The sequence below is a fragment of the Pseudonaja textilis genome, chromosome 3, assembly GCF_049901715.1.
Source record: "Pseudonaja textilis isolate UNSWEBS1 chromosome 3, rPseTex1.2, whole genome shotgun sequence".
Classification (NCBI taxonomy): Eukaryota; Metazoa; Chordata; class Lepidosauria; order Squamata; family Elapidae; genus Pseudonaja; species Pseudonaja textilis.
This window is the reverse complement of record NC_141992.1, coordinates 185337573-185353059: the sequence shown is the minus strand read 5'-3', so window position 1 is coordinate 185353059 and position 15487 is coordinate 185337573. Positions and strand designations below refer to the sequence as shown.

At 41.2% G+C, this 15487-nt stretch overlaps 2 protein-coding genes across 2 annotated transcripts in view; one reads left to right on the top strand and one right to left on the bottom strand.

The window, feature by feature from the left end:
* SNTB1 (syntrophin beta 1) overlaps nucleotides 1–7931 on the top strand; it is a 119359-nt gene extending 111428 nt beyond the window's left edge. The window contains exons 6-7 of the mRNA XM_026703614.2: nucleotides 907–1097; nucleotides 3220–7931. Of these exons, the coding sequence (XP_026559399.1) occupies nucleotides 907–1097; nucleotides 3220–3312 (284 nt within the window). The 3' untranslated portion in view covers nucleotides 3313–7931. The remainder of the gene's footprint in view (nucleotides 1–906; nucleotides 1098–3219) is intronic.
* MTBP (MDM2 binding protein) overlaps nucleotides 7911–15487 on the bottom strand; it is a 28809-nt gene continuing 21232 nt past the window's right edge. The window contains exons 19-22 of the mRNA XM_026703613.2: nucleotides 14132–14384; nucleotides 13781–13894; nucleotides 9290–9355; nucleotides 7911–8802 (exon numbers count right to left, since the gene is read on the bottom strand). Of these exons, the coding sequence (XP_026559398.2) occupies nucleotides 8770–8802; nucleotides 9290–9355; nucleotides 13781–13894; nucleotides 14132–14384 (466 nt within the window). The 3' untranslated portion in view covers nucleotides 7911–8769. The remainder of the gene's footprint in view (nucleotides 8803–9289; nucleotides 9356–13780; nucleotides 13895–14131; nucleotides 14385–15487) is intronic.

The following is a 15487-nucleotide window of genomic DNA, read 5'->3' as shown; positions in this document are numbered from 1 at the left end:
CGTGTGCGCAGAGACCCCCTGCGCCCTCTGTGTCTCTGCGCGTATGTGTGCATCTCCCGCGCCCCCCACGTATGCATGCCAAATACCTGACAATCAGCTGTCAGGCGGTACGTGCGCAGTGGGGCTCTTCTGGGTGACCTCTCACGCATGCCATAGGTTCGCCACCACGGGCTTAGTCCCTTTCTCTACCTCTGCAGTGGCCTGGTCAGAGAACCAAGGTAGTCTTAGAGGTTCAAGGCCACAAGAAGAGTCAAGAGGGAGTTCTGTAGGGTAGATTGAACTTCCATCTGTGACATGAAGTGCTAAACCTGACACTTCATCATAGAGCTTGCAAGTTGGCTTGAGGCAGTCAGTATCTCAGCCGCCTCACAAGTTGGTCCTTTTGAGATGACATAGGATAAATGAGGACAAGAACACTGACTCCACATTTTAAGGAAAAGCGGGCTATAAATGTAACATTTAAGTCCTTGGCTATCACAAGAGGTATCTTAACATCTAGAAATTTTGAAGAGCAAGACCAATGGCTAAACTTCTCTTATTCACTGAAAGTTTACACTTTACTCCATGTCCTTGACTGTAGTATTTTCCCAAAGGCTGATAAACCTGATTCAGGGATGTTATAAGATACCCAACTCCCTTTTTAATTAAACACAGACAGCAATTGGTATTACACTATGGATCTTACCACTTTTTAATGGTGCACGGTCAGCTGTGCTGAAACCTTTATGCTATATTAACCTCATTGTTACAATCATTGGAACTTCTTTCCAATTAGCAGGGAACTCATTAGCATTCCTATTAATCCCCAAGCTACTACCAGCTCCAAAGTGGCCTCATAATCTTTTATTAGCAATATCATTCTTCTAAAGTGCCATAAATCCTGTTTGTTCTTGTTTCCTTCTTCAGCTTGCACGTACAAAAACCAGGAGTGCCGTTTGACCATCCATTATGACCATGGATTTTCCCTCACCACCGAACCCCAAGTTGGTGCCTTTCCCAAAACCATCTTCCGGTATCCCTACGAGAAGCTAAAATCATCTTCAGATGATGGGATTCGGATGCTGTATTTGGACTTTGGAGGGAAGGAAGGTGAAATTGTAAGTGTGTTAGGATATTTAGTTTTTCCACATAGCTGGGGATGAAGATAGTTATCATTTGTAGCATCTGAGATTATTAGAAAACTAGTCATGAATGAATTGTCCCTTACATGGTTTAAAATTATTACCCACGGATATTCTCTGCAGTATAAAACAAAAAAAAAAAGAATTTTCTCCATTGCATAGAAAACTTTTGTCAAGTAATAGATCCATTGCAAGCAAAACTCTGAGGCAGGTAGATTCCTCAAAGAACAGCTTTTATTGGAAATATCATATTGGCACATATCTGGTGAAAACCGACTCTGAAGGTTCCTGCGGTTTTCACCTAATTAAAAAGTAAACGTTTTTTCCTTTAACCCCGAACAATCAGTCACATAGCCGAATCAAGGCAGCGTCCACTGGTCTGGTGACATCACTCCTCCTTCCTCCAGCCAGGTTTGAGAACGTCCTTGGTTCCCAAGAGAAAGTATTTTATTTTGACTATACAACCCCAACTATCTCTAATCCCCCTTCCCTTTCCCTCAACTCCAGTGTGGCAGCACTGAAGCTCCAAGATGGCTTCAGCCAAATCAGCTTCAGGGTTGACACACACACACACACACACACACACACACACACACAAATCTACTCATCTGGAGGCACTCCATGGAAAAGCTTGGAAAAGGCTGATGAGCATCATCTACTACTTGGGTCATATTTTGCAGTCCTGCCTCCTTCCGAGGGGACATTTTCTTTCGGTGAAGGGCGTTTCACATATGGAAACCCTACATGCAGAGAGGAATACATTTTCCTGTTCCTTCAATTCACAGCTAAAGTTGAATGTCAAATTCTCTTTCTTTTCATGGTCTGTCTATTCAGTGGGATTTTGGATAGACAGCCCGTTCCTCACTGTTCCCATCAGCAAGCAGAGCAATTATCTGGGTAGGGGAATCAAATGCTAGACTTGGTTCTCCCTCACATCTCATCTCCAATTTACAAATATAGTTCCATAAATACAATCGTGGTAGAATTTCAATGGTAACCATATGTCAGCCCTACAAGATAGACCAAGACTTAGGTCCTGTACCAAGGTCAGGACTATTTTTCCTGAAACAGATATAATAATTGAATTTTGCAAGTTTGAATGTGCTCTTTCCTTTATCTAGAGAAGGGCATGTTTGAGACATTTTTTCCCAAGTTAGTTTCTTGGGCCAGGGCTCAAGGCCCACTTAGCTGGTTATTGCCTTGATAGTGACTCTTCTTTCTGTCTTTTAAATCATTCCTGATGTAATATGCCTGAATGATTCCATTAAACAATCTATTGTGGCCTCAAAATGCTGGGGCAGTGGTACCTCGGGACTTGGCTTTAATTTGTTCTGGGAAGTGCGATAGCTACTAAAACGGACGAGTCCCAAACAAACCATGTGACTTATCATGTGAGCCTTTGTTTTCGCTGGGAAGAACTTTCTGTCTGTCTCTTTTCCTATCTCATCAACTTTCCGAGCATAGCCAATTTCCTGACCGCCATCTGTTGGTTATTCCCTCCTTTTGCAGCAACCTTCCCAGCATGGCCAACTTCCTGTCTGTTCCCCACAGCTCTTCCTATAACAGGATGTCAAGTATTAAACAAAGGCCAAGTACTGGGATGACATTTTCACGTCAAAATGTGCCGAGAACCAAATTCGACGAGTTTTGAAGCAGTTGAGTACCGAGGTATCACTGCATTTGCCAAAACTTCAGTCACAATGCTGAGAAATAATGCTGCATTTCAATTAAAATATTTGGTGGCTTGGGCAACTAATTCTGGAATCCAGTCCAGAATTCCTCTTCTTGTGCCATATCCGTCATCTGACATTGGCAATCATGTTGGCAATCCTATTTTTATCAACAGCCACACAAAAAAATGCTGTTGAGTTTTGTCCAAACCAGACCCTTAGATTTTGAAGCCCTGATGTTCTTCTGCCTGGACCTCTCGTTCGCCTTCAGTCTTTCCTTGGAGGATTCAGTGAAGAATGCCATATTTTTCTGGGTGTCGCATCACATGTCCAAAATATTCTAACTTTTGCTTTTTTTTATGGTTTTGATGATGGTCCAGAATTAACCACACACAATAACTCCTTGTCTCTTTGTGCTCTGATTTCAGCAACTGGACCTTCATTCCTGTCCAAAGCCGATCGTATTCATCATTCATTCATTCCTTTTTGCCAAGATCACAAGACTTGGATTGGTAGCATAAATTCTGTCCGTCATTGGCAAGAACAAAAAGAAAAAGAAGAAAAAGTGGAACTACTCGAGTCCTTCAACTCTCCAACACGTTGTCAACACTGGGAGCTACTAGGAGAACACCTGAACTCTTCTGCAGATGAAGTTCAGATAGGGGGCAAAATCAATGTTTTGATCAAAGGCAATGATAGGGCTCTGAAGAATAAAAGTCGGAATATTGGCTTCAACTAAAACATATGTTGCAAGTGAAATGACATTGATTGCTCTGAATAAAGCCAAAATTGAATAATTAAGAAGAGATGAATGGCTGTATGACGACATTTCGTATTCCTAGGTGTGCCTCTATGGTACGTTTTAAGAACAGCACACTCCATCTTGGGTTTTGAGAATGTCAGGGCTTCCCTAGAAGATTCAGCAATTTTTCAATGAAAAGATTGATGATGGTAGAGTAGCTTCTGTGAACGCAAAGTTTTCCCTTTCTCCCCTTCATCATCTTCCCCCCCACCTTTAAAATATACTCTCTATTTACTTCTAGTAGATGGGGCTGTTTTCATAAACTGGTAACATATTCTAAAAACTTTGCAAACTGCAAAGAAACAGTTGTGGATAGGAATCCTAGAGAGCAGGAAATTTGAAAGCCACTGAAAGATAAAAGCTAAGTTGATAGTTACCGTCAAAATAAGGATTTTTAAAATGAACCCTGTGTGCTTTAGATTTATTTTTTTTCTCGCCATATTTCAGTTTTCAAAAAGCACAAAGGAAATATCTGTGTGCAAGTTAGTGATTTGGTTATTGAGCGATGAGATGGATGTGCTCTCTTTTTTTCCCATTAAGAAGCACATCAGTTTGTGTAAGTCACATTGGCAGAGCTCAAGTTGCTGTAGGTCAGGGTTTCCTGGCCTTGGCAACTTTTAGACACATGGGTTTCAACTCCCAGAATTCCCTGGGGCTGGGAAATTCTGGGAGTTGGAAGTCCACATGTCTTAAAGATGTCAAGTTTGGGAAACCCTGCTGTAGGCAAACTGAGTTTTCTGACTGATCGAACCAGCCATAAAAAGGAACTCTTGGAACAAGAACTCAAAAAAATCTCCAGATAAAATAGACCTTAGACACAGGACACACTGGAGAATTTGCTGAAAAAAGCAAAGCCCATTCAACTGATAAAATCCAAATAACGTAAGTTTTCTAAGATTGCAATTGTTCCATTAACAATGACAACATGTGAAGGGGAGGGAAGTGAAATCTGGCATACATAATGCATTTTAAAACATTAACAGTGGAAGTACAGTAAAAGCGACGGGAACGATAAACATCTTAAAAGCATCTTGAAAAGAGGAAATGCATTTCAAATTAATCCAAGGTAGCCAAACTGTCATTTGTATGTGATGCAGTCGGTGGAATTTTGGCTTGTGCATTTTGTGGCTCTTGCGCTGTCCACAAATCCCTTTGCAACATTTGGCTGTAGGCCCTTCTAAAGCAAATGAGAAGCTTTTGGGTTAAGGAAGAAGGCGGAAGCAACCAGCTCCCGGGAGACAAAGGAGGATGCTAAAGAAGTATGGATAGAAAGGATACAGAAGCACTGCCCATGAAGCCTCAGTAATTTAGGACAGAAGTCACAGCAGTCGGCCGTGTTGAAGAAACAAGGCAGAGAAACATCAAACCTCAGCTAGAAGATCCATAGAAAACACCTAGTGCGGAGGAGAAGCAGAAAATGGCTATGAAAAATAGGTTTAAGATACAGATTAACAAGAGTTGGGAGGGTCTTGAAGACTTCCAGGGAGGAAGCTCCCACAACTTCTGAAGGCAAGCTTTTCCATTGGTTGAAGTTGGTGAGGGTGCTGTCCTTTATTAGGCACTCTGATTGCAAAAAGTCAGAGCAATTATTATGGGGTATCTTTTCCACCAATGTTCTGGAGACCTCACCTAAGCAGGGAAGAGAACTTTCTGCACCTTCCAGGGTCTTCTCATTTTTCTCGTGGCTTTACATCAGGGAGGAGAGAAATAAGCTGTGTGATCCAGGCTCTTCCCTACCCCCCATACTCGGCATATTCTACCAAGGAAAGGAGATACAGTATGGTCATTTTTCATGATTTTGATCAACGGTCCTTAACGATGTCCATGAGAGATTCTCAGTCATCCAGGCCAATGGTTGTCCGAGCTTCAAGCAGCTTCTTGGGTGAGAAGCAAAATGTCTTCAAAGAAAAAAAAACCAGAAAGTTTTTGAAAAAGCACCTTTGGGTTCCCTTAAACAACGTTTAACTAGAAGAATCCCAAAGCTGCTCAAGTCTTTTAACAAGTTGAGATCTTAAATTTTGTGTCGGGGCATTTCTCGGGCATCTGAATGTTGTGGTCTGTAGCTTGGGAGCTCTGAAACTTGCCGTAGGGCTGAAATCTTAGCAGCAGCGCTTCATCCTGGTGACTGGCATTCACTGGATTAAAACCCAAGACACATCAAGGGATCTTTTCTTTCCAGAAAAGAAAAGATGGAGAACAAGGGCAATCCCATCACAGCAGCAGCAGACCGAACGGCTATTGAAGTGTTATTTTAACACTTTTCATATCGGTCTGCCAACCTAGCCGTTCGAAAGCATGTAAAAATGCAAAGAGGAAAAATAGGGACCACTTTAGTTGGGAAGGTTACAGCACTCAGTTGTGCCTTCAGTGTTTAGTCATGCCGGCCACATGACCACGGAGATGTCTTTGGATAGCGCTGGCTCTTCAGCTTTGTAATGGAGATGAACACCGCTCCCTAGAGCCGGAAACGACTTGCACGTATATACAAGGGGAACCTTTACCTTTTACAAAATAAAGTCTCCTTAAAGTTGCACTCAGCTTCATAGATACATCCATGGACTCTTCTTGGCTTACGACCAGAGGTACACCTGGCCCTATTCTGGAGTTCTAATGGCCTCCCAGGCAGTCATGTGACTTTCACTTCAGGCACTCAGCAATCAAGCCATAATTATGTCTATTTGCAGCATCCCATGGTCGCATGGCCATTGTTTTACAATGCTTTTGGTGAAAACTGGTGCACAGCAAAACATTGATTCACTTCACGACAGCTGCAGTTGCTAAACAACAGCCACAAAACTTATAAAATCAAGCTGGTCATGTGGGTGACTCATGTTACCATCATCATGACTTATAGTACACTTAGGATGGGCAGGCTCCATTACAGTCATAAGTCAAGGAGTACCTGAACTGTTGTCTTCTCAAATGCTTTCACCAGTCTGATCTCCAGCTATAGACCTTTTTTCCATCCAGGTACAAGCCACATCCAATCCTGCTTTGCTTCTTAATAACGGGCTAAATGACTGTCAGATACATCAATATTAAACCCTTAACGTCTATATCAAAAGGCCAACTTAAAAAAAAAAAAAAACTTGTTTGCTGTATGGATGCCCAGAGACAAATAAACTCAGTTGTGGGGGTTTTTTGTTGTTTATTTATGGGCCATAGTAAATAAGTGTGTTTTTTAGGGTTGCTTAGATATAGGTGGTCAGATGGGGAAATGCCCCTGAATTCTCAACCGTGCTATTTCCATGCTACCGATTACAAATAAATAAATCATTATGAGGATAGCAAAAACTGTAAGCTAAGTGTAAATGCATAAGTTATGCTTGCTTTCAGCTACATTTGAAGAAAATTCTCTGCAGCATTAAATCGCCCCTGAAGTAATTAATCTAGGTTTCAAGGTAATTTGATTGGGATAATAAATAGGATTCATAAAGGCCTGTTAATTCTTAAATGCGATTAAGGTAGTCTTAGGGAATTTGAAAGGAGGTTGGGAATAAAAAAACCCCAAGATTGAGCTGTTAACCATGACTAAGATTTTACACATACAGAAGTCTTTGGGTAGTTCTATAAAATAACCAATTGCCATGGAATATCTATCATAGCTAGTATTTTGTTAGCAATATAAAATTAACTTAATAAAAAGCTGCTTGATTTTGAGCCTACATTATCACCATGTGCCCAGTTTGTGCCTAAGCTTCCATTTTTATTTCATTTGAAGTTTTAAATAAATAAATATATCCAGAGATCTCTCTACTTTAAAATAAATATATTTTTGCAGATATGGAATTTCCATTGGTTTCCATTGGTCCATGAAAGGATGACTTACAAAATTTTTGATTTAAATGGCATTTTGTGAGAGAAAAAAAGGAATCTCAAATAACCCTTTCCAATGTAGCAGTATTTTCAAGTTCCTTCGATGGCAGTATTTATTATTGTGAATGAGCAAAAGACAGAGCATTAAGTAGATTATGTATTTTAGGGTTCATGCATATGTAAATTCTATTGTACTGCTACTTTCAATAACTAACACCCCTTCACTGGAATATTATAACTATATCTGCTTTGTATATAATCAGGATTAATGCATTAGTTATATCACGTATTGTACGGTGCTCAAATCACAACATGAAGAAGTGAATAACTAATTTGCAAAAAGAAATATATATATTTATAGTCAAATACAGATTTTGAATGACTCTAGACGCCACTACTTTAGATGGGGTTGAAAGAATGAATAAAATGGAACTACCCCAGATTTATAAGAATTTAATCTACAATATTTATATTTTCAAGGAGAAAAAACCGACTATATTTAATAAAGTGTCATTTATTGGATTTTTTTGTGAAGTGATAATTTATTTAACAAGAAGAAAGTCACTGATTTTTTGTTCAATGGTTTCAGCCTACTAAAATTTGTATAAAACAGTGAAGTACTGATTTCACAGGATGGGATTAATTCTTCCAGGTAAGTTCTCTTACTGAACTACTACTGTTCAATACTGTGGTTCATTGAAAGGAGTATCAACCTCCTGGCATTTCACACAAATATATAAATCTATATTGAATCTATAAATTCAAGGATGGCAAAACATCCTGATCTAGTTGAACAGAGTACTACTAGTCAGAATTATACTTGAAGGATGGAACGAGAGAACAATACAGAGAAAAAACGGAATTTAAATGCTTCGTGTTTTGAGTTATTCTTTTTTTCTAAGATCTTGATAAAGTTGCTTACCTTTTAATCCAGATAGTTTACTGTCTTGTAAAGTGAGTGAGCTGTGACTTGCAACTACTCTCAAAGTAGTTTCTCCTGACAGTTGTGGTATTTTCCTAGAATTTCATGTGTTCCCCCACCTTTAAAAACGGTTGACATACCTGGTTTTAAAAAGGACTTGCTAAGCAATTCCTAATTTAAGCAGACATTCTGCACATTTGAATATAATAGAGAATTTACATTTACAGAACTAAGCAACTTTCAAACCATGCAGATGGGAAAGATGGCTTAAGAAATTCTTTTTATTCCAGTAAAAAAAATTTTTACAACACGAATAACTTCCAAGATCAATTTAATTATCTCAAAAGATTTGAGAGCATCACGTGGCAGGAACTGCCAAACTTCAGGCATATCTACCAACAAGACACTTTGAGTTATGTTCTCAGTGTGCTGCACTTGTCACTTGTTTTTTTCTAAAACCCAATCAATGACCTGTAAATAAGCAACAGAAAATGTAATTAAAAATAGAAAAATAAACACTAAGACATATTGCATCCTTGAGTTCGAGAACATAAATATTGAAACATTGGACGCCATTCTAAAGGAAAATACCATGTAACCCAGGGGTATCAAACTTGTGGCATCACGTGACATCATTTTTCCCTCTTCGCTAAACTGGGTGTAGCCGTGGCCAGTGCGTGACGCATCTGGCCTGCAGGCCATGGGTTTGACAGCCCGGTGGTAACCCCCAAAATAAGCAAAGCTGCTTCTAGGCAATGAACGAGGACCGTGTAGCAACACTCAAGGGACATCCCACAAATCATCATTAGAGGGATGAATCATCCCTCTTTCAGATTCAACCAGTGTAGGGCAGTCGACATCCACTAACCAAATTCATAAAGCCAAACTTTGATAAATGAGGGAAACCAATTCTCAGGAGCAGTTACTAGGGATGTGGTCCAGACAACCATTACTTTACCTGTTGAACATTGCTGATAGCAGCTTTTTTCATTTCATCCAGCAGACCTCGAGATGTTTTCAAATCCTAAATATGAAATACATTACTTTCAAAAGACGCTGGTTTATTATTGAAAACCTTTTAAGATGGCAAGGAAGAATAATGTTCTTATTTAGCAACACTACTTTTGCCACATGCTCAGTACAAATAGCTATATAGGTGTCTTAATTTAGAAATTCTGCAGGCGAACAAGAAAACCCATTTATCATCGTAGTTGAGTCTTGTCAACTAAGTTTTCTTACCAATTTTGGTTTGCGTCCTAATCTATTTAGTGCCCTTTATCAGGGGTCCCCATCCCCAGGTCCATGTCTGGTGCCGGGCCACGGCCTGTTCGAAACTGGGCTGTGGAAGTGGTGTGCGGGTATGTGTGTGTGAAGCTGCATTTGTGAAAATGGCATGTGTGAAATCATCCCCCACTCCCCCCTCTGCCGATCTGCAAAGATTGGAGACTACTGCCCTATATTATTATGAAATTCAATTCCCAAATGTTTACATCCAACCATAAAGTCATATCAGAAGGGACGCTGAGACTACCTGACTCTGTGGTTTCTTCCCCAAACCCCAAAAACTTTAACCTTAGACTGTCTACTATTGACCTCACCCCTTTCCTAAGAGGTCTGTAGGGGGCGTGCATAAGCGCACCAACATGCCTACCATCCCTGTCCTATTGTTTCTTTTATTTTTCTTATATATATCCATTTCATTTATTCACAACTATGTTTATACTTATACCTGTTATCTTATAATCGCTCGACAAAATAAATAAATAAATATAAATAAACATTCTTGTGTAAAATCAGAGGGGTCCCCTAACTTAAATATGCAACGAGAGGATAGGAGCCACATCATCAGATTGTGGAATGGTTGGACCCACCGGCAGAAGCCTAGCACAAGTAGTCCTCAACATACAACCGTAATGGGATTTGCCCATTACGTTGTAAATCACGACAGTTGATTTTACTTTCGTTTTCTGTGGCAGTTGTGAAGGGAATGTGGCAATCATTAAACTAACCCCAGCGTGCTATGTATGACATGGTTCTGCCGAAAACTGGAAGGAAATGCCATTTTTTTTCCAGCAAAGCTTGTAAAATGGGATCATGTGACTACGGGGTGCTGCAAATGGCCATAAATGCAGCTCTGTTGCCAAGCACCAGTTTTGATCAGGTGACTATGGAGGGCCTCTGGCTGTTGGAACTTCCAACTGAGATTAATAGTAGATTGAAAGTAGGCCTGCCATAACTGAACCGTCGCTAAGTGACCAGTTATAAGTCAAGGACTGCCTATAATCTCACAAATGCTCCAACAGAAGCCCTTCCATTCTTCCCGATATGGGGAAGCGGCTTGGTAGTTCCTGCTACCAACTCTACAGGAGGAAGCCTCACGTCTATTGTCTTCCTCCTAAGCCCTACGAGGGAGGAATCAAGGCCTCCTTCATAACTGCGGCTTGAAGATTCGGGTCTTCTTTTTCCTGCCCTTCCCATCAATCCATTTTATAAGAGATAGGCAAACTTGATCTTAAATGGGAGGAATATTTTTAAAAAGCGTTTCCATTAGCGGTGGAGGTAAATGGATGGGAGTTGTTCAGATTATGGGAAAGCAGCAGCTTGGTTGAAAAAGAAAATTCCGCGTTCCCAGGTGACCACAAGATGGCAATGGTCTGCTCTGAATGATAGAATTCTCCCCGCAAAGGCTGAAAGAATTAAAAATGTTTTCCGGCAAGGTAGCCTGAAGTAGAGATTCAAGCTGGTGTTGCATAAGTCACACAGAATAAAACTTAAATTAGTAGCGCAAACAAAAAAAGATCACAACCCTAAGGAAAACTTCTCACTAGGTTTACTTATTCAACCAAGACAAATTTTTGCAGATGCTACCGTTGTTTCAGTTTTCACTTTTCCCCTGGAAATTTCAAAGTTTAGGCTGAGGTGAAGAGATGTCTAGGATAGCAGGATATATATTATGGGGCTCGTGGGTGCTCTCTGAGCTTGGTTTTGCACTGATAATGTAATCTTGTTGGGTGACGAAATGTCAACAAGAAAACCATCAACCTCACAGAGGGCCAAGGACTCCCCAAAGCTACAAATATTCTCATCTATTGCATACTAGCTCGATACCCGTGCTTCGCTACAAAACTATGTGGTTGGGCTTAGTTTTTGGGGAGGAAAATAAGGGGAAAAAAATTCTGCCTCTGCCTACCGGCATCCATCAGTATTCATCTAGTGTCCCTGTCAGTGGGTGAGAGAGTTGAGGGCTGTTTGGAAACTGAAGCAGTATTTGCTGTGTGAGCAAGAAGGTGACAGCAAGGAGCCTGGGCGTGGCTTAGCTCAACTGTTCTGTATTAAAGCTGCTTAGTGCTGTGAAAGTAAAACTGAAACTGAAACTCCTCTCCTCAGCTTGTGTTTTGCATTTGGAATAGATTTCTTTTCGGGTGGGGAGGGGAAGTAGAACTCCTTAGCATCAGAGCATGTTAATAATATACGAAATAGTAATGTTCTGATGGTCATTTTGAAAAATCCTTTCTTAGTGAGCACCTAGAAGCCAAGAGAAACATATTGTATGTGCCAAATTTCAAGTTTGTAGGCTTTACGGTTCTGGAGATTTTGTGAGGGTGCGTGAGTGGTATTCTGCTTTTATATGTATATGTAAATAAAATGGGAGTTACTGAGTTCTATCACCTAGCATGTCAGTCCCTTTAAAATTTTCTGAGTTTTTGCATATTTTTGCAACTGAATGTTATCGTCAAAACTTCATTGGGCTCCTACAGTATTTGTATATTAAAGAGCTCTGAACCAGTGGTGGGATTCAATTTTTTTTACTACCAGTTCTGTGGGTGTGGCTTGGTGGGCATGGCAGGGGAAGGATACTTTAAAATCTCCAGTCAAAGGTGGTATTTGCCGGTTCTGTGGACTACTCAAAATTTCTGCTACCAGTTCTCCAGAACTGGTCAGAACCTGCTGAATACCACCTCTGCTCTGAATGAATTAATAACACCAATGTATTATTTAATTATAATGAATGGCCAACCCTGCTCCACGTGCTGTATTTCTTCCTAGAAAGCAGATAAAATAAGGCAACCAGAAAGACAGAAAAACTGAGAAAGTAAAAATAATCCTTTCACGGAACTCTGCGAATCTATTTATGGCACATGCCATGAAACACATTCAGTATCAGGGATAGTGCTATAAAGGTTCAGTTTCAGTTCAGCCAAAGTTGACAGGAAATCCTTGGCTTGGAATAGAATAGAATAGAATAGAATAGAATAGAATAGAATAGAATAGAATAGAATAGAATAGAATAGAATAGAATAGAAACAGAAATGAAGAGTAGAGTAGAGTAGAGTAGAATAGAATAGAATAGAATAGAATAGAATAGAATAGAATAGAATAGGAATTCTTTATTGGACAAGTGTGATTGGACACACCCAAGGAATTTGTCTTGGTGCAAATGCTTAGCAACTCTTCAAAGTTACAATGGACTTTCCCAGAGCTACTTACAACCCAGATTCAAAGGCTGCCCTCCCACTCGTGTCACATTGTTGTGTTTTTGGTGTTTGGCATCCAGCCTGCATTTACAGCTGTTTGCAGCATCCTGCAGTGACTGATTTACGTTTTTTGATGGAAACCGGAATTTATTCTCCGTTTCTGGCAACAACAGAAAAAGGGCTATTGTGGACCATGGATCTGCTTAACAACCGCAACATTTGCTTTACAACTACCATGCTTTCCTTGATGGCAACCACAAAAAAAAAGGTCATAAAATCAGGTAGTCACACAATGACCTGTTTAACAATGAGCATGATATAGGATAATTCCTGGCTTAATTACAGTCGTAAGCTGAGGACCAGCTGCAACAAGTCATTTAAGGTTAACTCTCCTGCATACCCGAGTACAGAGTGCCCTTTTTTCAGAGACAACTTCATGACTTCTCTGTGCTTTGGTGGAGCAGCGTCTTTTTACTAAATGATTAACTATAATATGGGGGCATGCCCCCCCCAAAAAAGAATTATATTTGCTCACTGATTTCAGCATTTACAGTGTATCGCATTTCTCATTTTCTGAAAGAGGTTAATATGAATTTGCATATCACCAGTTAGGGCAAGGACCCTTTTACTAAGCTATGGACTTCAACTCCCAGAATTGAATCATGGTTGGCTCAGGAATTCTGGGAACGGAAGTCCACAACTCATAAAAGGATCATAGATGCCCACCCCTGAGTTAGGGGAAAACAAGGACTAAATGTTTTATCCCTTTAAACCAAGGGTCTTCAAACTTGGCAGGTTAAGACTTATGGACTTCAATTCCCAGAATTCCTGAGCTAACATGACCGGAGGAGGAATTGTGGGAGTTGAAATCCACAAGTCTTCAAGCTGTCAAGTTTGAAGACCGACAAAAACCTATTATTCCACAGCTTGATCATCTGGTATTTTGCACATGGAAAGAGAGAACATTTGAGTACCTTTAAGTAACACTTGGATATTTCAAATAAACGTTGACTGCATGTTGTGAAGCACTTGTGGTCTCTTGCAACGCCATGCTTCTCAAGAGTACTCATCACTACGTCCTTCAGCATCTTGGGAAGAAAAAAAAAAAGGTCTATTTTAATTTCCAGAGCCAGCATGTCAGGCTTCATCTCAATACATCAAAAGGCACAAGTTACTGAAATCATATGATGTTATTCTAGAGAAATAAAACTCTAGGTTAAAAGTCGCACATCAACCTCTTGAGTGACCAGCAGGCCGTAGAAGGCCTTTTGGTGGTGTGAAGATGTCACCATAAAAAATCCAGCTGGGAGAAAGGAATTCTTTACCCGTGTATGCTTCTGAGATCTCGATTCCTTCCCGGGCTTTGGTGTCTCTGATTCGTTATTACAGTTCTGGCTTGCTGAGTTGCTCCTGGAAGTTCCTTTGTTCACCCCCCAATTCTGAGAAGATTTGACCGCCGCAGAGGGCAGAGGGGTTGAAGTCTTCAAGCGCTTCTTTGGGACAACTGTTGCTTGGTGACTCCTGTTGATTCTGCTCGCCTGGGGCAAGGCAGAATCTGTGCTTTCAGACTGCAGGAAACTGAAAGAAGAAGAATGTTACTTTTGTTTTTTGTTTTTAACCGAAATGTATTTATGCTGGCTTGGATTTATTTTGAAAATATCGCAGTATTGACATCTATCAGAATTATCAGCCTGAAAGCGAAATTAAAATATTATGAGTCCTCAAATCACTGTCAACTCTTAGTGACCGCATTAAATAGATTTTCTCCATGATCAGCTGTCCCTAATCTGGTCTCCAGATGAAAAGATAACTCTTTTGACACATGACACAAATAACTAAATGGAACCATCTCTTGAGCAAGTTACCCTCAGCTAGCCCTGTGCAATATTTTTCAATGTCCTATAGCAGGGCCCCCCAAACTGTGGGCCCTAGTACACTGGTGGACTGTGTGGGATTTGCAAGTGGGCCGTGTAAACAGCCAGCGAGAGCATGCATCCTTACTTGTGTGAGAAAAATGCAACTGCGCTCCATTTATGTGAGCGGCAGACACGCAGGCATGCTGCTCATGGACACGGAGCTGCACCTGCGTGCTTGCTGGCTGCTTGCACGAACCATCCCCTCCCACCCGCTGGCCCATAAAGCCAGAAACGTTGGGGAACTCTGTCCTATAGGGCAGTGGCCCCCAACCTTTTTTGTGCCACGGCCCGGTACGGGCATCACAAAATGATCCGCGGCCCGGTACCGGCATCAGCACGCATGACAAGGCAAGGCGAGCCGAGCGACCGGCCAGCCAGCCGTCCCCCGCTTCTCCCCGCTACCTTCAACTCCTCCTTTGTACCTTTGTCGATGGGCTTCGCTTCGGGACGGCTTCGGGACGGTCGCTCGGCTCGCCTTGCCTTGGGTGCTGAAAGAATCCTCGCGCCTTAGTTTCGTTCAAAGGCCCCTCCTTCAATGAAACTAAGGTGTGAGGATTCCTTCAGGACCCAAACGCCGCTTTCCAACCGGAAAAGCTCACCCGGAAGCACTTTCTCGTCAAACAAGATGGCGGCGCCCAGCAAACCGGCGGCCCGGTAGGAAATGTTCCACGGACCGGTACCGGTCTGTGGCCCGGTGGTTGGGGACCCTTGCTATAGGGTGTCCACTTTCAAAAACAGACCCATGCTGCTGTAGCCATCTTTTCA